The sequence below is a fragment of the Myotis yumanensis genome, unplaced genomic scaffold (assembly GCF_028538775.1).
Source record: "Myotis yumanensis isolate MYYU_CA2020_CCGP unplaced genomic scaffold, mMyoYum1.0.hap1 SCAF_11, whole genome shotgun sequence".
In the NCBI taxonomy this organism is placed as follows: Eukaryota; Metazoa; Chordata; class Mammalia; order Chiroptera; family Vespertilionidae; genus Myotis; species Myotis yumanensis.
In genome coordinates this window covers 11,660,479-11,680,683 of record NW_027223762.1, presented here as the reverse complement: position 1 = coordinate 11,680,683, position 20,205 = coordinate 11,660,479, and the positions used below count along the sequence as shown (strand labels likewise).

Genomic DNA, 20,205 nt, shown 5'->3' with positions numbered 1-20,205 from the left:
AATCAGTAGCAAACCACTGCAAAAACGGAAATCTCCTGCCATCAAGTTAAAGCCAGGAGGGGAGGGAACAGCTTCAATGTCACTTCCCGAGGGAGGCCTTACGTTGTTCACCAGGAATCCCCAGCTATGCCAGCAAGGTGCACAGCAGGAGATGTGTTCAATCAATGTTACTGTATAGTTCTTACAAGACTACAGTTCAATTCAGGGCACAAGCCCTAAGCTGTGCTTCGACTGCTGCATAATTTCCCTAGCTCTTAAGCGCAGAATGCCTTCTTCAGACCAGGCAATCAAGAGGACGCTTTGCAAAGACGTTCATGCGGCCACTTGATGGCTCTTTGAGGAACAGGTGCAAGCAGTCTGTTTCGCAGCCAGGCTTTTCTTGCATAAATTTCCAATCAAAGGCAGCTGTTAGCATTCTCCCGCCGCGGTCCCGGCTTCTGGAGGCAGCACGTTCCAAGGCCCGACATCCAGGGAGTCGCGGCGGAGGGCAGCCCAGTAACCCATCTGCTCCAACGCCCCTTTCCCTCCCCGCCTGCCCCGATCACCGCCCTGGAGCGGGGCGGGCACCTGCCAGTGTCTGCGCACTCGCCACCCACCCACCCATCCCCGGTACCCGGGGCTGCTGTCGCGCCCGGGGTTGCCCGAGAAGGGAAATCCCGGAGGAAGCCCTAGTGGTTACTACCGCGTCCCTGCTGTCGTCATCAGCTGAGGCGTGCCCAGCGGTTCCTTCTATTCTCGGGCTCGCCCGCCCCAGCCACTTGGGGCGGGGCTACCGCATCCGAGCCCTGCGGGTGCGCGGTGGTCCCTCTCTCTCGGAATCCGGGAAGCCCCAGGCCGGGTGCGGAGCTTGGAAAACCGACGGCGCCAGGCGGGACGTGCCCAGCCGCTGCCCTGGCAAAGGCGGGCGGGAACACGAGCTGCACGCCGGCTCTGACGCGAACAGCAAGGTGACCTTAGCTGGTGGCTCCCTTTCCCGCCGCGTCAGTTTGCGCCCCTGTAACTCAAGGAAGGAGCGGAGGTCCCGCGCCTCTAGGGGAGGTTGGAAGGAGAACTCCACCCCCTCGATTGCCCCCTAGCGGTGCGTGGGCTTTGGGCTGGGCTTTGGGCGGGGAGTGGGGTGAGGGCGCTCGCTGGGCGCCGCGTGGGTGGAGGTGAAGCGCAGGCGGCTCTCAAAGACCCTCCCGTTCTTCATTTCGCACGGCTCCCCGGCTCGATACGATACCTACGCGCACGCCGCCGGAAAACCTTGGCACCAGCCGCACTCTTCCCCGCAGGAACAGCCAGCCCGCCGCCCAGCTAGTTTGCCTAATCCGTCCAAACCTCACCTCCTCCGCGAAGCCCTCCCGGATTAACCCCATCACTTCTAACCACTCTATCTGGCACATGCTCTGTTTTTGTTTTTGGAAGTGCACACGTGGTCTCATTGTTTGGAATAACAGGGTCCCAACATTCAGGAGCCCAGTGTGTTCTGCAGGGTGCGGTTGATGGGTTTCTTGCCGCGGCTTACTAACCACTCCCGCCCTCCACGTTTCCCATGCGGGCTTCCCTCTTCCGCCTCCTCACACGGATCCTCCGCGGTAACAGAGTCGCAGCTTGGAGTGCACAGTCCAATCACCACCCACCTTTCAATCCACACGACAGCAGGTGTGAGGGCAGAGCGCACTGAGCCTTTGAGGCTTCAGCTCCAGGTGGGCCACCCACTTTGCGGTAAGTCACTCCTTTCCCCGGGCCCAGTTCAAGGGAGGCAATGCCCAGAAGGCGCTACCGGTTTGAGGTAAGGAGCCACCTGCTGGCAAGCTGCCCGCAGCCTCCCTCCAGGAACCGCGTCCTGTGACCCCCGAGGGAGGGCGCACCCTCCTCCCTCCTTCAGCTGCTCCGGAATCTGAGCGACGGGACCGGCCTTCTCTCCAGTCACCAGTGCAGCGCCCCGGGTTCCAGCCCTTTATTCACCGGCTCCAGGACCGGCCGGGACTCTTCTTTCTCTGGGACTCAGTTTACTCATCCGAAAAAGAGGGGTAAGAACAGATCGAAGGAGAGCAGGAAGCTTTTTGTCATCCAAAGTTTCTGCATAAAAATAAACGGTAATGGACGGTACCGTGCTTGGCAGCAGAGAGAGCTCACGACTTCTGACCCCGCTTCCTCCGCGGAGTGGTTTCTGGCGGGATTCCTTGGAGCCCTCCCAGATGCCTCACCCGCTCACCCCACTCCTCCTGGTTCTCTTGAGACGGGTACTGGACCGCACCTGTTCCTGCCGCCGTGTGGGGGCGGGGGTCAGGGGTGACGGGGTGGCGGAAGCGGAGATGCCCGCGCGCCGGCTTACGGGGGGCAGTGTCACCTGGATGAAGGTTGGTCCGGGAGACACCCTGCTCCCCACCCGCTAGAGGCCGGGAATAGGTGGGCGGGGCTAAGACTCGGGGGCGGGGCTATGGAAATTAGGCGTCTCTGAACCCGGCGGGGGTGCCTAGGGCTCCAGCCCCCCACCCCCACCCCCACCCGGCTCCTGCGCGGGGCCCTGGGGCTCCGCATCTGGGCGCGGGGTTGCGGGGCGAGGCTGAGGCCTGGGGAGGCAGGCGGGGCGCCCGGAGGCGGGGCTTGGGGAGCTCGCCCCACGCGGGGCGGGGCTGCCGCGGCCGCGGGAGCCGCAGTTCGGACTCCCCGCGCCACAGTCGCCGCAGTTCCCTCCCCTCTGGTGGCCCCGCTGCCCCGCGGAGAGCCCGGGGTCGGCGGGCGCTGGGACTAGGCGCGGGGCCCGCCCGCCTCCCCTCCCTCGGCGGGGCCTGGACGGTCGGGCCGCGGGGACATGGAGCCCGCTCCGGCCGCGGGGGGCTCGGAGACGACTCGCCTGGTGAGCCCGCGGGACCGCGACGCCGCGGGGGGCGGCCTGCGCTTGAAGAGGTAGGACGCCCGGGCCGGGGCCACCCTCCCGCCCCGTCCCCCGGCCCCCTCGTTGTCTCCTTCGGCGCCGCGGGCCCCCCCGCGCACCTACCGCGGCTCCTTGGCTTCGCGGCGCGAGCTCGCTCCTCTGCGGCCCCAGGGACCCCGCCGCCCGGCAGCCCGCTGCGCCCCCGCAGCCTCCCTCTGCCTCCCGGTCCGCGAAACGGCTGCCCGGCCCGCCCCCCACGCTCCGGACCCCCCGCCGCCCCGACCGCGTTTGGCTTCCCTGCGAGCCGCCCCCGTCGGACCGAGTCCGCGCCGGTGCCCCGATGTCCGCATTGCTCGGGGCCCTGGCGGCGGGAGCCCCGTCTGCAGGCCGGGCCCCCATCCGCGCGCGGGGCTCGGGGCGGCCGTGGGCTCCCGGACCGCGATGGGCCCGGCTCCCGGCGGGTCTCCCAGGCCCGGGGGCGGCGGGCTCGGGGAAGCGAGGGGGCGGCGCGGCAGGAGCAGGTGCGGTCCGGGCGGCGGGGGGTATTCCCGGCTCGGCACAGACGGGGCCGGGGGCGGCGAGGTGTGAAATGAGGCGCCGCGCGGCCGGGACAGCGGGCCGGGGGCGGCCGCAGAACCGCAGAACCGCCTCCGCGTCCCGCCGGCCCGGCCGCCTTGTCTCTGAGCTGCCCAGCCAGGTCCTCCGTGGTCACCTCCGCTGGCCATTTTGTCTGGTGGCCGACCGTCCGTTTGTCTCTTTTCTCACCTTCCCCTGCCTCTCTGTTTCCCCCCAGCCCCGCTCCCTTTGTCTCTGCGGTGGTGCCTCCCTGTGTTTCTGGTCCTTTCTCTGTGCCGGGGCTGCAAACCGGGGTGGATGGGGGCGTGCGTGAGCGGGGACTGCAGACCTGGGCAACGCGGGGGCTGCGGCCCTGGCCCCGCACCTCTTCATTTGTCTCTGCTTCAGACCCTCTGCCCTCCCTACATCTCTCTACCCCACTCAGGATTATTTGTTGTATGTGGAGGGTTTCAGAGGGCGAGGGAGAGAAAACTGCCTTCCCTTCTCTCTAAACAGCGTGCACCCCCTACATACACCCACACCCACACCCACAATGAGGCTTTAGGGCCCAATTTCTGCAGAACAAAAGGGAGCAGCCTGTTGATGGGTGGCTAACTTGACCACTGGCCGCACTGGGCCTTACAGGGCCTTACAGGGCCAGGAAAGGCATCTGAACGATGGCCCCAAGGCCCCTCGGAAGGCCCCTCGGCCTCTCTCTGTTTGCTCTTCAAACCCACATCCCTGACTCCCTGCGCATTTCCATTCCCACTTGACCATTAGTCACCAAATCCTGCAGTATTTTCTGAAAGAGGCTCTTCCCTCCCGCCCCGCCCCTCCTCTGAAATTCTGCACAGGGAGCCTCTGGCCTGGTCTGGTCTGGATCCCTCCATCTCCTCTCCTCTCTTCCTGCAAACTGGTCCATCAGCAAGGGCATCTCAGGGCTCAGGAAAGATGTGCTCCATCAATCAGGGTCTCTCCCTTTATGCTCCTTAGAGTTCACCACTTTCCTCCTCTTCCTTCCCCTGGCTCTTCACACTTAAACTCCAAGCGGAATATCTTGCCATTGTCATTCCATGGGTCTGGCTTCCCCTTCTCCACCTCGGTCTCATCTTCTCCATCTCTCCCTCTGTCAAGTTCTCCCTCCCCTGTGTTCCAAAGTCCTTTGTTCACAGCCCTCCTGGCCCCGGCCTCTCCTTGCTTAGTCGGTCATTTGCGACACATCTGTCTCTCCCGCTAGACCCGGCTTCAGCATGTGCACGCTGCCTGGCACACCTCATTGAATGAGGATGGATTTGAAAGCCACCCTCATCTCCCCATCCCCTCTGGAAACACACCTAGAATCCTACCTATCCAGGTGCTAAGTCTCGGAAGGAAATTCCAATGAATTAGTCTACCTGCCAGCACTTGAATTTTCCCTGCAAACACAAAGGTCCCCCCTCTTCCCTCACACCTCAATTCAGCCAGAAGGCTCCAGGCACCCTCGCCACTTCACTGCTGTGGCCGCGTTTCTGTCTGGAGCCTTCATGTTCACTCATAGGCATTCTTGTCACACTTCGGCGAGCGTTTCTAGGACTGTATTGAGGTCCTTTATCCTGTGGAAGGTTCTATTCTTACCGGGGTTCAGGTTGCATCGACAGCAGTGGGGGTGAGAATTGGGCTCGCATGGACTTAAACCTCCGTCAGCCTGAGCCCAGCCCCTGGCATCCCCAGATGAGGCCCTCAGCCCCATTCGTTTGTCACAGGAGGCCTCTGTAGCCAGTGGTCAGACTGGAGTCCAGCTAACGTGCGGCAGACTCCAGAGCCAGTGTTCCTACTGTTGCCGTCGCCAGCCACAGCAGTGTGCACACCGCCTCCCCATGGCAACCCTGCCCTGGAATCCGGCCATTCGTTCTCTGTGCCAGGAACCTCGGACTATTTGGGTTCCAACATTCCACTCCCCCCTTAAAGGGCTGCCCTTCAGCTGCATGTCTGGAGAGGAAAGTGAAGGATCTGGGAGTGGAGGCACAAGAGGTGGGTCTGGGAGGGAGGCACTAAGGCCAGGATCATGTGCTGAGTCCTGCCACACACTTTCACACCACCTTCCCTTCCTATCGCCTCTGCCTGGTAAGCGCGCTGCGTCTTTATCAAAAGCCCCCCCATCTTTCAAGGCCCTTCTCGTGGTGCCTCCTTCCGTTTTAACCTGATTTCCCTACTGGAATCTATATGTCTCTCTATCTGAGCCCTGATAGCACGTCACCTGCTCTAAGGGCTACAGCCACCTCCTGTGTATACATTTGTCTTATCCACCAAAAGCTCCCGGAGACCAGGAAGGGTTACGTTTGATGATTTGCTCATTTTGTATTTCTTACGGTGCCTCTCATCACGAAATGGTGTGTGTCTCAGCTCTACCACTAACTGTGTGGCCCCCATAAGTCCTCTCACTCTCCTAAATCTTTCATTTCTTTAATTTTTATTTTAAAATCCTCACTAGAGGATATTTTTTCCTTTGATTTTTAGAGAGGGAAAGACAGAGAGAAATATCAATGTGAGAGAAACATACCGATTGGTTGCCTCCTGCACGCTGCACATGCCCTGACCAGGGCCTGGCTGGGGAGGATCCTGCACCTGAGGTACTCTGTGCCCTTGGCCAGAATCAAACCAGGACCCGTTGGTCCGTAGTCCGATGCTCTATCCACTGAGCTAAACCAGCCAGGGCAAGCTTTTATTTTTTTTTAAAGTTGATTTGAGAGAGAAAGAGAAGCATCAATTGTTGTTTCACTTATGTATGCTTTCATTGGTTGATTTTTGTATGTGCTCTGACCCGGAATTGAACCTGAAACCTTGGCATATCAGAATGATGCTCTAACCAACTACCTGGCTAGGGCCTAAGCTTTTAAAAGTGGAATTAGAAGGCAAGGGTCTAGTGCAGGGGTGGGCAAACTTTTTGACTCGAGGGCCACAATGGGTTCTTAAACTGGACCGGAGGGCCGGAACAAAAGCATGGATGGAGTGTTTGTGTGAACTAATATAAATTCAAAGTAAACATCATTACATAAAAGGGTACGGTCTTTTTTTTTTTAGTTTTATTCATTTCAAACGGGCCGGATCCGGCCCGTGGACAGTAGTTTGCCCACGGCTGGTATAGGGGAATAATTTTCCAACACTTCTCTTGTAAGCTCATATTTTAGATTCTTCTTTGGAGTAAAATAGGCTCAGGTGTTTACAAGGTAATGTCTGAGGTGTGAAAACTCCGTGTTTTTTAACTGTGTCCCCCATTCAGTCTTGGCTGCCATAATCAGAGCACTAGGACCCTTTTTTTCTTGCATCTGCACGGGAACCTTAGGAGCAGACAGTAACTGCTCCAGGTCAGTCAGATAGACGCATGCCTCACACTTCCACTTTCTTGAATAAGGTGTTAGACTAGACCAGTGGTCGGCAAACTCATTAGTCAACAGAGCCAAATATCAACAGTACAATGATTGAAATTTCTTTTGAGAGCCAAATTTTTTAAACTTAAACTATTTAGGTAGGTCCATTGTTAGTAACTTAATTAGGGTACTCCTAAGCTGGCCTTTGCTAAAAGCGTCCTCAGTCTGGTTGAGGTACGTTCGCTGAGGTCGACCCCTTCCCACTCTCCCATACACACTCGTTTTGTATACTTGTTTTGTCTATCTCCTTTCCGAAAACCGACTTCTGCACACGGGCCACGAAGTTTCACTCGCACTCTACGTGCGCGCCTGCACGTGGTATTTTGTGGAAGAGCCACACTCAAGGGGCCAAAGAGCCGCATGTGGCTCGCGAGTCGTGGTTTGCCAACGATTGGAATAGACCATCTCTAAGGTGCTTTCCAGCTGGGAAATGTGTATGAAAAGAAAAGAAAGGCTGGGATCTGAGTGTTCATCTAGGCCCCATCTCTCGTGTGGCCCTCTGTCCACAAGGTGCCGGGTGTGACCAGGCCTTGGGAAGGAGAGATGGGCCACATCTGATGGAGCCAGTCCGCAGGATCCAGGATCTGAGAGTGAGGGGCAAGTCAGCCCGTGAGCCAGGCCCCAGTTGAACCATGTTGCCCACCTCAGTCTCTTCACAGAGCCCATGGAGTCCACAGCGGAGGAGGCAACTTTCCACTGCCACAGGGACCCCCTGCCACAGCCCGGCCTCACCCCTGAGAGGCTGCGGGCGCAGAGGCAGCTATGCATCGCCTGCGCTGTGTGCTGCGTCTTTATGGCCGGGGAGGTGGTTGGTAAGTTGGAGAGCTGCTCCTCCAACCCCATCATCCCGACATCTGCCTAAGCCACTCTCCACTCAGAGTCCCAGGATGTGCCAGGGGTGGCGGTGCAGAGAAGAGGGGGATGGCTGGCACTTGGGAGTTGGGTGCCCAGGGATCCAGAAACGGGAGAGAGTGGAGGACAGCACCAGGGGAGGTTCAGGGCGAGGTCCAGGGCTAGACTCCGTGTTAACGGCTCTTTTCAAAGCCCTATGTTCTTGTTATTAAAGTGTCATTGTAGAAAAACTAGGAAATGTGGATGAGTGAAAAGAAGAAAATAAAAACGATCTGTAATCCCATCACCAGTGAAAAACCATAGCTCACATTTTGGTGTATGCCCGCCCCCCCCCCCCACCTCATTTTCATACCTACACAGCAAATGTACAATGTTTTACCCTTGCAGGTGGGTATTTAGCACACAGCCTGGCCATTATGACCGACGCAGCCCACCTGCTGGCAGATGTGGGCAGCATGCTGGGCAGCCTCTTCTCTCTCTGGCTCTCTACCCGTCCAGCCACCCGCACCATGACCTTTGGCTGGCATCGCTCAGGTATGGCTCCTGCATGAGCTGGTGACCCTCCAGTCTTGCTGGAGGGCACCTCCTAGGGTCCCGGGCAGGTCTCTGATAGCTTGTCTCTGCCTGCAGAGACTCTGGGGGCTTTGGCCTCTGTGATCTCCCTCTGGATGGTCACGGGCATCCTCCTGTACCTGGCCTTCATCCGCCTGCTGCACAGCGACTACCACATCGAGGGGGGCGCCATGCTGGTGACCGCGGGCATCGCAGTCTGTGCCAATCTGCTGTACGGTCCAGTATGGAGCAGCCACCTGTGGGGTTCAGGGCAAGGGGCCCTCCTCCAGGCTGGGAGAGCAGGTCCTCCCCTAGCTCACAGACAGGCAACACTGGTTCTCAGCAGGCTGCCCTGGGAATGCCTGAGAGACAACTGGGGGAGGCCGAAAATTCAGAGTCAGCAGACACTCGTTAAAGGCCTGCCGTGTACCAGCCATTCTTGCTGGGGACTGTCATCAGTATCCTCTCATTAAAAGCTCACAACCACCCAGGCTGCATAGCTATTTAAGTAGCAGGGCCAGCATCTGAATTCAAATCCCTGGCACCATGCGCTCTATTGCTCTATTCTTGCCCCCAGGCGGCACTATTTTTCTCAATGTTGTCTTCTTCCTGGGGCTGGGAACACAGGGAGAATATAGTGGAGAAAGAGCTCATGGGGAGGTGAGAGGGGAAGGAGAGAGGAGGAGGTGTGGAAATAGGCAGAGGAGGCTGGGAGCAGGCCCCTGGGCTGAGCTGCTCTGCTTCCCCCGCAGAATGGCCTTTGTGCTGCACCAGGCTGGGCCCCAGCACAGCCATGGGTCTAGGGGGGCTGAGTATGCACCGCTGGAGGAGGGGCCCGGGGAGCACCTGCCCCTGGGGAACACCAGTGTCCGGGCTGCCTTTGTGCATGTACTGGGGGACCTCCTGCAGAGCCTTGGGGTGCTGGCCGCCTCCATCCTCATCTACTTCAAGGTACTGTCCACCAGGCCTGTCCCAGCCTTCCTCCCCCAACTCCACCCCCCATCCCCGCCTTCCCAGGACCCACAGCCTCCTTCCCCCATTCCAGCTCCTGGCTCCCTAGGATCCCTGCCAGGGGTCCTGGCCCCTTTCCCCTGAGCAGGGTTCTCAGGGGCCTAGGACACCCCCTAGATCTTCCTCTGAAAGGTCCCTGGTTTCGGGCTTAGGGGTCTCTCTTTGTCTCAGCCTCAGTGCAAGGCAGCTGATCCCATCAGCACCTTCCTCTTCTCTATCTGCGCCCTTGGGTCCACGGCTCCCACCCTCCGAGATGTTCTCCGTGTCCTCATGGAAGGTGAATCAGACCCACTGTTCCCCATCCTTTGGGCCCTCTCTGACCTCACTCCAGCACGGGCGCCTCTCTTTTCTCTGATGAGTGTGGGGAGAAGGCCGGGGCCATGGGCCTCTTGCTGGAAGGAGGGTTCAGGCACAGGCTGAGTTGTGGGGTCACAGGCTGAGGGGGTACAGAATGGGGGAGAGGGGGTCTGGTGGGGGTTGTCCCTGGGCAGGAATAGCCCCAGTAGTAAGGCTCGGTGGATGCTGCTTGCAGGTGCCCCCCACAATGTGGGCTTTGAGCCGGTGAGGGATGCACTGCTGTCAGTGCCAGGAGTCCAGGCCACTCATGAACTGCACATGTGGTCCCTGACGCTCACGTACCACATTGCCTCTGCACATCTGGCCATCGGTGAGTCCACACTGGCCCCAGCCAGTGATTCCTAGAAGCATTCCCCCCGCAAAACAGAGGTAGATATTACTGAGGTTGTCTCAGTCTCTCCCTCCCTCCCTCTCCCTCTCCCCCTCTCCCTCTCCCTCCCTCCTTCTCCCTCCCCCTCTCCCTCTCCCTCTCCCTCTCTCCCTCCCTCTCCCCCTCTCCCCCTCTCCGTCTCTCCCTCTCCCCCTCTCCCTCTCCCTCCCTCTTTCCCTCCCTCTCCCTTCCTCCCTCTCCCTCCCTCCCTCTCCCTCTCCCTCTCCCTTCCTCCCTCTCCCTCTCCCTCTCCCTCCCTCCCTCTCCCTCTCTCCCTCTCCCTCTCCCCCTCTCCCTCTCCCTCTCCCTCTCCCTCTCTCCCTCCCTCTCTCCCTCCCTCTCCCTTCCTCCCTCTCCCTCCCTCCTTCTCCCTCTCCCTCTCCCTCTCCCTCTCCCTCCCTCCCTCTCTCTCTCCCTCTCCCTCTCTCCCTCCCTCTCCCTTCCTCCCTCTCCCTCCCTCCTTCTCCCTCTCCCTCTCCCTCCCTCCCTCTCCCTCTCCCTCTCCCTCCCTCCCTCTCTCTCTCTCCCTCTCCCTCTCCCCCTCTCCCTCTCCCTCTCCCTCTCTCCCTCCCTCTCTCCCTCCCTCTCCCTTCCTCCCTCTCCCTCTCCCTCCCTCCCTCTCCCCCTCCCCCTCCCCCTCTCCCTCTCCCCCTCCCTCTCCCCCTCTCCCTCTCTCCCTCTCCCCCTCTCCCTCTCTCTCTCCAAGTAGAGCAGGGAACTAGTAACCCTTTACAAGATCACTAGTACCTAGTTACTAGTGATGAAGCACAGTTAGGTAAATCCAGCCCCTCCACTCAGTGCTACCACATATCTGCTAAAAACCATGACTATGAATACTGTATGGCAACTAGGGAAACTGTTTGTGGTATAATGCTAAAAGGAAAGGCTGAATATAAAATTATCTCTACATTATGATTCAACTATTAAAAATATATATGGTGACTCACAAGCTGACAAAGGATTTTTGAGTTTCTTCCAGATGCAGGAAGCAATCAGAGACATGCAGTTTGGATGCCAAAAATACTATACTTTGTGGGTTATTTGATGGCTCTGGAGGGGCAGTGGGACAGAATATTTAACATCTGGGTTGTCCCGGAAAATTGGGTGGCCTGGCTGCTGAAGGGCTGTATTCTGATACTCGGAGAGCAGAAGAGAATAGAAAAATCAGAACAGTTTAGTGTGTTAGCCTGGTCGATTTGGGGTGAGTCCAGCCTTTTCTTTGGCGTTTTTATTGCTTTTCATACAACACGGAAAGCAAATAAAGATCCCCACTGAAGCCTGGCCTGAATGCTGTGCACGCTCCCGGGTCCCCCTCCACTGGTCCTTATCTTGGCCCCGGCCTGGTTCCCGGCTCCCCTGGGGACCTGCTGTCTCTTATCACTTTCCCACAGACTCCACTGCGGACCCAGATGCTGTCCTGGCTGAAGCCACATCCCGGCTCTACTCCCGATTTGGATTCTCCAGCTGCACCCTGCAGGTTGAGCAGTACCAGTCCGAGATGGACCAGTGCCTGCGCTGCCGGGAGCCTCCCCAAGCCTGAGCTGGCCCTGCCCTCTGCCCACTGCCAGGCCCTGGCTCAGCCCTAGGCTCTCAGCTGGGCCCTTACCCCTTCCTCTCTCCCTCCTGCCACCTGCCACCTCCCCAGCCCCAAGCCCCAGTGGGCAAGACCAAAGTAAGGGGGGAGTGGGGTGGGAGTTGGGCTGAGCAGGAAATCAGTGCAGTGGGGGGTGGGGGGTCCCAGCTCCCCACGGTCTGGGGAGCCATGAGCATCCTTTCCGTGCAGTTCATTTGTCTGTGTGGCAGGCTGGCCGCTGGCTGGGGCATCTGCCTGTCTGTGTGCTGTTGGTGTGCCTAGGCCTGGGGGAGGTCATCAGGGGCCCCTCCCCACGTGGCCCTCGCTCTGTCTATGCAGGAGCCCCAAAACTTGCACTTTGTCCGTGTGTTCTGGCCCTGTGGCTTTGTCTGTGTGTGCGTGTGTGTGTGTGTGTGTGTGTTTCTTGGTGCTGTGGCCTGTGTCTCTCTGTGCCTGTGTGGCTGCGCTATGGTCTCTGAGTCTGCACCATCCATGTGTCCCTTTGGGGGTCTGTCTATCCCTCTGTTGGTGCTGTGCCCTGGGCTTTCCCAGAGAGAGGGAGGACTCCACTGCAGCTCCACAATAAACGTGTGTGTCACTGCATCCTTCAGCCCGTGCTGACTCCTGGGGCGGGAAATGGAATCCGTCACCTGAGCACAGACAGCATCTGACAGTCCAAGTGACCTCCACAGCCCTCCACAGCCCTCCCCAGTCGCCCCCTCCACCATCAAATGTACCTCCCAGCGATATAGGTTGGAACCCGCGGGCTCGTCCCACCTTCCCCTCCTCAGCATGCGCCAGCCTGGGCTGGAAGGCAAGAAGCGAAGGGTTTCTGGGAGTCATTCCTAAAGGCTCCCCCAGACCACGTGCCTGCCTCGGGCTGGGCAGAGGGAAGCTGCGTCGCTCTGGGGGAGCGTGGTTGCACCCCGGGGCTGATGTGGGCTCAGTTCTCAGCTGCATGAGGCCAGGAGAGGGGCCTTCAGCCCTGAGTGCCCACCCTCAGGTCCAGGTTTGGGCTGCGGACACCAAGGACCTCTTTACAGTTCTTCCCCTTTTGCCTTCAGGATCATATAGAATCATATAGATCTGATCTGACAAACCAGACCCATTGAGGAATTGATTTTTGCTTTTTAAAAACCAAACTGTTTGTGCTGACTTTAGATCTAGAGCTTCGGATCAGCACAGTTCACTGGCCTTCCCACCACAGCTGATCAAGCCCCAGCCCGGAGCAGCATTTTTTATTAGCCTGTGCGTGTTTCTGCCAGGCTCCCCCCACCTCCCAGTAATGGAAGTAATTTTATTATAAAATTATCTCCTTTTTGTTACTAAAGCATATTATAAATATATGCTTGTTTTAAGGGTTCAACAAAGGAAATGTGTATAAAGTAGAAAGTGAATGTTTCCCCCTATAACAGTGATGGCGAACCTATGACACTCATTTTTTTTTGGTTGATTTTTCTTTGTTAAATGGCATTTAAATATATAAAATATCAAAAATATAAATCTTTGTTTTACTATGGTTGCAAATATCAAAACATTTCTCTATGTGACACGGCACCAGAGTTAAGTTAGGGTTTTTCAAAATGCTGGCACGCCGAGCTCAAAAGGTTCGCCACCACTGCCCTAGAAGCTACTCCCAGGGTAGCTGCTATCCGCAGTCCGGAACCTCCCCACTCATGTTTTTATATACGCAAACACTCCTATTAGTAACCTAACGGGATCACTTTATTGTTTAACCTGCTTTCATGACTCAGACACCCTGCTGCACCTCTTCACGTCAGTATACAGAGATTCCATTACTCTTCTTAACGTGAGGCCTTCGGACTGGTTGGAAATAGACCTCCCCACTCGGACCCTTAGCTGGGGGCCTGGGCCCAGCTGGGTCACTGGCGGCCTGAGGAGGACGTGGGAGGCTGGGCCAAGGTGACGGGCTGGCAGCCCATCCCACCGGGAGCTGAGCTGCCCCTGCCCCAGCTGCTCTCCATGCTTTGCTAGTTCCTGATACTTTCCCATTTTACGGCTCATTGATTACGGGCCCCAAGCGACGGGATGGGGGTGGGGAAGAGAGAAATGGAGGCTGGGGGAAATGAGGACTAGATGTTTGCCTTATGAAGCTGCAGGCCCACCTACATACACAGCGCTGGGTCCCTCTGCAGGGGAGGGAACAGGCTGTCCAAGGCAGAAAGAGACCTCACAGAGCACACAGTCCCTCTGCCCCACCCCTGCAAGAGGAGGAGGAAGAAGGTGAGGCTCAGAGGGAACAGGACTTCCCCACGGTCGGTCACCCAGTGAGTGACAGGGTCAGGAGCAGAGCCCGTTCTCATTCCCACCAGGCCCCCTTTTTTTTTGGCGGGGAAGGGGGGGAGCGCTACAAAAAGCTTTATTGTTTCCATGTGGTCCAAGCATGGGAGAGGGCTCAGGGTGGTTAGAAGGATGGCTAGTGGTTTCAGGGAGAGGCTCAGGCAAAAGCCAGACACCAGGGGATGCAGAGGGGCCCCTCACAGGCCTCTGGGCTCCACAGGCTCCTAGTCGTGCTTGAGGGTCAGGGTGAGCCTGTAGAAGAGACACTCGCCCAGCCCAGCCTGGGGGCCGGCGCCTGCGGAGGTGAGTCAGGTGTCACCCGTCTTCCTGATGAGTTTCACCTCCTCACCCAGGAAGTGGTTCCCCAGGAAGTCACAGAGATGAGGGTCTGTGGGTAGAACCGGGGCAGGCAGGTCCACAAGGGCCTGGTTCAGGTTCCTCTCCAAGGCCAGGACGGCTTCCATGGCGTCCTGAGTTTTGCCCCACTCATCTTGGGGAGGCTTCAGCGCGTCCTGGAGAGAATGCGGCCACAGCGCTGGTTTTGCATCTTTGAGCGACGCTCAGAGCTGTAGCTCGCTCTCTCGGAAGTGACCCACACCCTCCAGAGCCACGTCCTCGGGTCCAAACAGAAGCCCGGAGAGAGGTAGGTGTGGGAGCCGAGGATGCAGGTCAGCCAGGGGGTAGACGGGGCCTCCACCTCCGTGGAATAATTCTGACGAGTTTGGGAGCTCATGGTTGTTCGGCAATAAGGACTTAAGATCAAAAACAGGTGTCGCTGGTCTTGGAGGCTGAGGATGGCTGAGGTGGTTCCCAAGGTGGTGACTGGAAAAGAGGTTGGAGGGGGGTCAGAGGCTGGAAGAAGGGGTGCCCCTGGGTCTGTTCCGTGTAAACACTGTTGAAGCGAGAGACAGATCCAGGGACGCTGAGGGCACTGCCCCACGCAGGCCCCTTCGAAGCTCTCGCCCAGCTGAGTTTCTGGGCTCCTTTCTCAGCCGCCTGCTCCTGCTGGCACGCAGGGCCTGGGCTCTGAACCCTGGCTCCGTGGTTCTGCTCTCGTCTACCCTCTGGTCACTGGTAACCTCTCTGCCTCCAGCTTCCTAACTGTACTCGGAGGGACTACATGACATGTGGGTGTGAGCGCGCCGGGTACAGAGCCTGTAGGGAAGGCCTAGCGTTGGTGGAATCCCGGGTGCAGGGGAGAGATTTCCGGGGAACAGGGTGGCCCAGCACCCCAACAGCGGAGACAGGAGCCAGCATTTACTGAGCTAACCCTGAGCGCAAGGCACTGAGGTCGATATATCTGCACCTTCCATTGTGGGGAAGCTGAGGCTTACCGCCCAGGGTCCTGATGCTGATAACTCTGAGTTGAGATTCAAACTCGGTTCTGACTGCTCCGAGGCCCCAGGCGTCTTCCAGGCCCCTGCCTCCCCGCTCCCCGCCCCCGCCCGCCCCTCCAGTCAGGGACAGGGAGCGTCCTCCTTGGGGTGTACAGCGTTCCCAAGGGGGCCAGGAAACCCTCATCTGCAGGAGCTGCCGGCACTGCCTGTTATCTCCCCAGACCACCTTCCCCTCAGCGTATCCAGCGTATCCAGCGTATCCAGGGGCCTTGCCCTGTGGGCCTTCCCTGATGATAGAATATGTGGCCGAGGGAGAGGTGAGGAGAAAGGACTGGAAAGGGGCGGGGAGTGAAGGGGAGGTGGAGGAAGAGCGGAGGGGGGAAGGCCTGTCATCCATCAACCCAGCCCTGGCAGGTTGTTACACAGCTGGTTAGCCAGGGGGCGAGGGGCAGAGGGGCAGAGGCAAAGGAGAGCCAGAGAAGGAGAGGTGGTCAGGAGGAAGGGAGATAGGATTGTCATCCTGCGAGTGCAGCTGTAGGCGTGCTCACAGGAGACAGGAGACCACCCAGACAGAACAGCCAGCTGGGAGGCTGCAGAGACTCGGCCTGGGGAACGTCGGGCAGGTGGGCAGGCCCCGCCTTCCTCACTGTGCTGCTTACCTGGGGTCTGCTGGGCCAGCTGGCAGGGGACAGACACACCTTTCTGTCCAAGGGTGAGGACTGAGGACCCAGCAGGCTAGGGGAACAGTCTGTCTGGGGTCAAGAGGAAAAGCAGGGTGCCCAGCCAGCGTGGCTCCGTGATTGAGCACTGACCCATGAACCAGGAGGTCACGGTTCGATTCCCAGTCAGGGCACATGCCTGGGTTGCAGGCTTAGTCCCCAGTGTGGGGCGTGCAGGAGGCAGCCAATCAGTGATTTTCTCTCATCATTGATGTTTCTCTTCCTCCCTCTCTGAAATCAATAAAAAATATATATTATTTTATTTTATTTTTTTAAGAGGAAGAGCAGAGTGATAAAGCTGTGTCCTCCTCCCTCCAGTGACCCTGCTGCCCCTTCAGTGCTTCAGTGCAGGCCAGTCTAAAGGACTGGGCCCATCCTCGCTGCCTTGAGCTGGACGTCAGAGGGGGAGCAGCACCCCTCTTCCCCCCTGGCCCCTGCCATGGCTGAGCAGAGGCTCCGGAGGGATCTCAGGGCCTGAGTCAGGATGGGAAGCCCTGGCCCCCTTCCTGGCAGATCCCCCACCTCCCGGGAGAGCTGCATTTAGGGAGTTTCCTTTTACAGTTGAAGGACTCTTCACCCCCAGCTCTGGGAGGTCCCAGGGCCGCCCCGTCTCTGCCATGAGCTCCAGGGCCATCCCACCAGCACCTGGCCAGTACCTTCAGGGAGGAGGGGGGCGCTGGGCAGTTCCCAGGCTTCTGTGGGGCAGAGCCCGAGGTTGTGGATGGAACTGGGATCACAGATGATCCCACAGACAAAGACCCCGATTTCCAGGATAATAGAGAGAAAGTGCGAGGAGAATGAGTAGGAAGGAGGGCCGGGTGGCCAGAGCCTGTGCCTCTCTCCTTCAGCATCACTCCCTGCCTCTCCCTGCCCCGCCCTGCTCCCCAGCTACAGCATCCTGCAGGCCAGGGAGCAGTTCCCACGAGGCCTGGGCAAAGCGCACTCAGAGGACAGGTGTCCTCCGTGCGGAGCTGACCCTCCGCACTGGGCACCATCTAGAGGCCATGGTAGCCACCCTGGGGAAGGGCACATCTCCTGGCCTCCTCCCCTGCAGCACCAGAACCCCCATGCCCTCTGGGATGCTCTGTGGTCGGTTTCTAAGTGGGCGCCTCACTACTGGAGAGAAGGAAAGTGCAGCCATCAGCAGCCTCCCCTGCCCTAGATTAGAGCTACACTGGGAGGGAAAGGTGCAGGCTCGTGTACAGAGCACTTTCCATTCTTAAAACATGAAACCTCAGAATAGAAGAGGAAAGCACTGTGTGGGTGGGTCTCCAGGTGCCACCCGCCCGAGCTTTCCTCTTCCATTTGGTCCTGTGCCCATGGCATCTGTGCCAGGGTTTGCTGCCTGACTTTCTCTTTGACCCAAACAGTCTGCACATGCAATTCCAGCCTCTTGTTTCCTTTGGCTCAGCCAAAATAGGTTATACATTTCAACAGGACTTTAGCCAAAAACCTAGGGAGAAACAAGGGGACCAAACCCAGGAAGTAAGGCAGTTAACGTTCACCAAAATAAGCAGGTTTGAGACCCTACGATAGCAAACTTGCTTTTCCCTGACCTTGACGTCTGCCCAGAGGTCAGATCGCCTCCTTGCTCCCCTCCCTCCAGCCCACCTGCTGCACCAGAGCAGGGTTTGGATCAGGACTCACAGGACTGCTGGAGGCACAATAATGGGGGGTAAGGTGGGGGGAGAGTGTGCCCTACAGATGCTGATCGGCAGATTGCTCTGAGGGAAGGCACTGCTTTCCTCATATTTGCCTCCCCAGCACCCAGCTCACAGCCTGGCACTGAGTACTGACTGTGGGTAAAGGAATGGAAGGATGGAAAGATGGTGAACAAATGGCCGAGGGGTCAGTGCAAAGCCCATCACGTGTTCTCAGTCCCCAGGCTCCCCCCAGATGCCTTACACGTTGACTCCCCAGGGCGAATCTGCCGTAGCCTGTGGTGGTAACTAACCAGGGCCCTCTCGAGGAGGGAGGAATTTATGTTCTAGGGGTCCTCAGGGTGGGTGACATGCCTGCCCTGCCCAGCCCCTGTCTCCCCAAAACTACCACAAACTCACAGTGTCTACCTTCCCCCTTGAGCCCAACTCAGCGACCCTTTCATTAGTCTCCTGTGGGTTCATCAGCTCTCCCAGCCTTTCCTACACTCCTTCAGGTCCCATCCCAACACCTCTTTCCTTTGCCTCTTGGGACCCCAGCCTCTAAACCAGTCCTTCCCTCACTAAGCCCATAAAATCTGGTGTTCACTTTACCACCACAAAGCTGCTTATGTTGATGATTCAGTCAACAAATGTTTATTGACCATCTACTATTTTAGTACTCAATACTGTTTTAGATGCTTGGGATACCCTAGTGAATCAAGTTCCTGTTCGATGGCACCGTGTTATCACATAGTAGAGGCCCGGTGCATGAATTCGTGCACGGGTGGGGTCCCTCAGCCTGGCTGACGACTGGGGCCGTCTCGCCCAGTCCCGATCAGGCTGATTGGGGCCAATCGGGCTGTCCAGCTTGGGGGAGGGACTGCAGGAGGTTGGCCGGCCGTGGGAGGTTGACTGTGGGAGCACACTGACCACCAGAGGGTAGCTCCTGCGCTGAGCATCTGCCCCCTGGTGGTCAGTACGCATCATAGCAACCAGTCGACTGGTCATAACAGTCGCTTAGGCTTTTATATATATAGATAAATGTCACATATTTTTCTGTTGTACCTTTCCCCAGTTCCCCAGCTTCATTATCTAAATGACATCTCCATATAGATGCCCCATAACAACTGACCATATAATGCCCAAATACTCCAACCTTCCATCCCCTAAACTGGCTCTCTGCTCTATGTCAGTCCTCATTCTCCCAATCTCAAGGTCCCCACACCGTGGAGTCATTTTCCATTCTTTCCTATCTTAGTATTTTACTTATTTAAAATATGTTTTTATTGATTTCAGAGAGAGGGAGAGGGAGAGATAGAAACATCAGGGATGAGAATCATTGATTGGCTGCCTCCTGCACGCCTCCTATTGGGGATTGAGCCCAAAACCTGGGCATGTGCCCCAACCTGGAATTGAAGCGTGACTTCCTGGTTCATGGGTCAATGCCCAACCACTGAGCCACACCGACCTTAGTATTTTATAGCATCCATTCCTGTATGTTAGTCCAGACCCTCTTCACCCATCGTCTGCATTTAGTGCAACATCCTAATGGGTGGTGGAATGGCTCCTACCCCCATCTCTTTCAGATGCTGCTCCTGAACTATCTTCCCATGCACTCATTCCACCTCGTGCTCATTCTCTGCTCCAGGCCTCCACCAGCCACTGTCTCCCACAGTCTATGGGATATTGTTACAGAATCAGAGACGCCTGCCAATGTTACCTCGGGAACTCCCAACTCTACCCTTTCAACTTGAAGCCCCGAGGTGCGCCGGTTGCCGTTCATTAGTGATGAGACAGGAACAGGATGAAGGCGACAGAGCTCCAAATGGAATGCCTATTTGGAGGCGATTTTTTTCACTAAACAGTGAATAATTGGGGGAAATGACTTTGCAGTGACAAGTGAACATGTTAGGTCGGACCTCTTTTCACGAGAGTTGGGGGGAAATAAGGGTTCATCCAAAAGTCAAAGTAAAAAGAATGTGAATATTGCGAAGTGCTAGAACAAACAGTCCTTGGCACGTGACTAGAGCTATGTTAACTTAAAAAAAAAAAAAGATCAAATCTCTTACACATCTCAGGAGGAAAGACCAGGAAACTTTTTATGGTTAATAATTAGCTGGGGCCTATGACCTTCTCAATAAATGTAGAACAGGCTCAGATATGGGTATTTTGTTTAAAGGACTGTTTTTATATCTTTCTTTTAAAAAAAATATGTTTTTATTGATTTTTTAGTGAGAGAAAGAGGAGAGATAGAAATATCAGTGGGGCAGAATCAACATCAACTGGGCATGTGCCCCGACAGGGAATGGGACCAGTGACCTTCTGGTTCATGGGTTGATGCTCAACCACTGAGCCACACAGGCCGGGCTGTTTTTGTTTCTTGTAGCTTCTTTTATTTCCCAGTGTAATAAGATCTCATTTCTGGTTGAAAGGGGGAAGAGTTTAGTCAACTGAGAGCTGTGTTATGGCGAGGAGAGCCAAAGAAAGGATCAGGGCAGAAACACCTCCCACCACTTAGCAACTGAGTACACTGTGCCTGCCGCTTGGCAGCAAACACTGCTTCCACTTGAGGACGAGGCTCTCCGAGTTCCGTGGGAATCTGTGTGTGACAGGTTCCCAAGTTCGTCGGAGAATAATCTCTGACTTGTTTGAATAGCCCAAGAAGGGT

General features: G+C 57.1%; 1 protein-coding gene and 1 pseudogene across 4 annotated transcripts; one reads left to right on the top strand and one right to left on the bottom strand.

Annotated features, from left to right (window-relative positions):
- Window positions 1-847: 847 nt before the first annotated feature.
- On the top strand, window positions 848-12,143 carry SLC30A3 (solute carrier family 30 member 3). Of its 4 annotated transcripts, XM_070428882.1 has the most exons (9): window positions 848-947; window positions 1,585-2,015; window positions 7,474-7,637; window positions 8,065-8,211; window positions 8,308-8,461; window positions 8,982-9,180; window positions 9,412-9,517; window positions 9,773-9,907; window positions 11,359-12,143. In XM_070428882.1, the coding sequence occupies exons 3-9, from the start codon at window positions 7,490-7,492 to the stop codon at window positions 11,505-11,507; spliced, it is 1,038 nt and encodes a 345-aa protein (XP_070284983.1). In that variant the 5' UTR covers window positions 848-947; window positions 1,585-2,015; window positions 7,474-7,489; the 3' UTR covers window positions 11,508-12,143. The 4 variants fall into 4 exon arrangements, with proteins under 4 accessions (XP_070284983.1, XP_070284981.1, XP_070284984.1 ...); XM_070428880.1 differs by lacking the exons at window positions 848-947; window positions 1,585-2,015 and adding an exon at window positions 2,660-2,895; XM_070428883.1 differs by lacking the exons at window positions 848-947; window positions 1,585-2,015 and adding an exon at window positions 2,838-2,895 and having other exon boundaries at window positions 7,485-7,637.
- Window positions 12,144-14,065: 1,922 nt separating this feature from the next.
- Window positions 14,066-14,574, bottom strand: LOC139019610 (ferritin light chain pseudogene; annotated as a pseudogene).
- Between the last annotated feature and the right edge of the window lie 5,631 nt (window positions 14,575-20,205).

Excerpts from the sequence above, each read along its gene's own strand:
- SLC30A3 (XM_070428880.1), top strand. The coding sequence starts at position 2,801 with ATGGAGCCCGCTCCGGCCGCGGGGGGCTCGGAGACGACTCGCCTGGTG. Across the intron at positions 8,212-8,307 it reads CTTTGGCTGGCATCGCTCAG|AGACTCTGGGGGCTTTGGCC; the intron begins GTATGGCTCCTG and ends CTCTGCCTGCAG. Across the intron at positions 9,181-9,411 it reads CCATCCTCATCTACTTCAAG|CCTCAGTGCAAGGCAGCTGA; the intron begins GTACTGTCCACC and ends TCTTTGTCTCAG.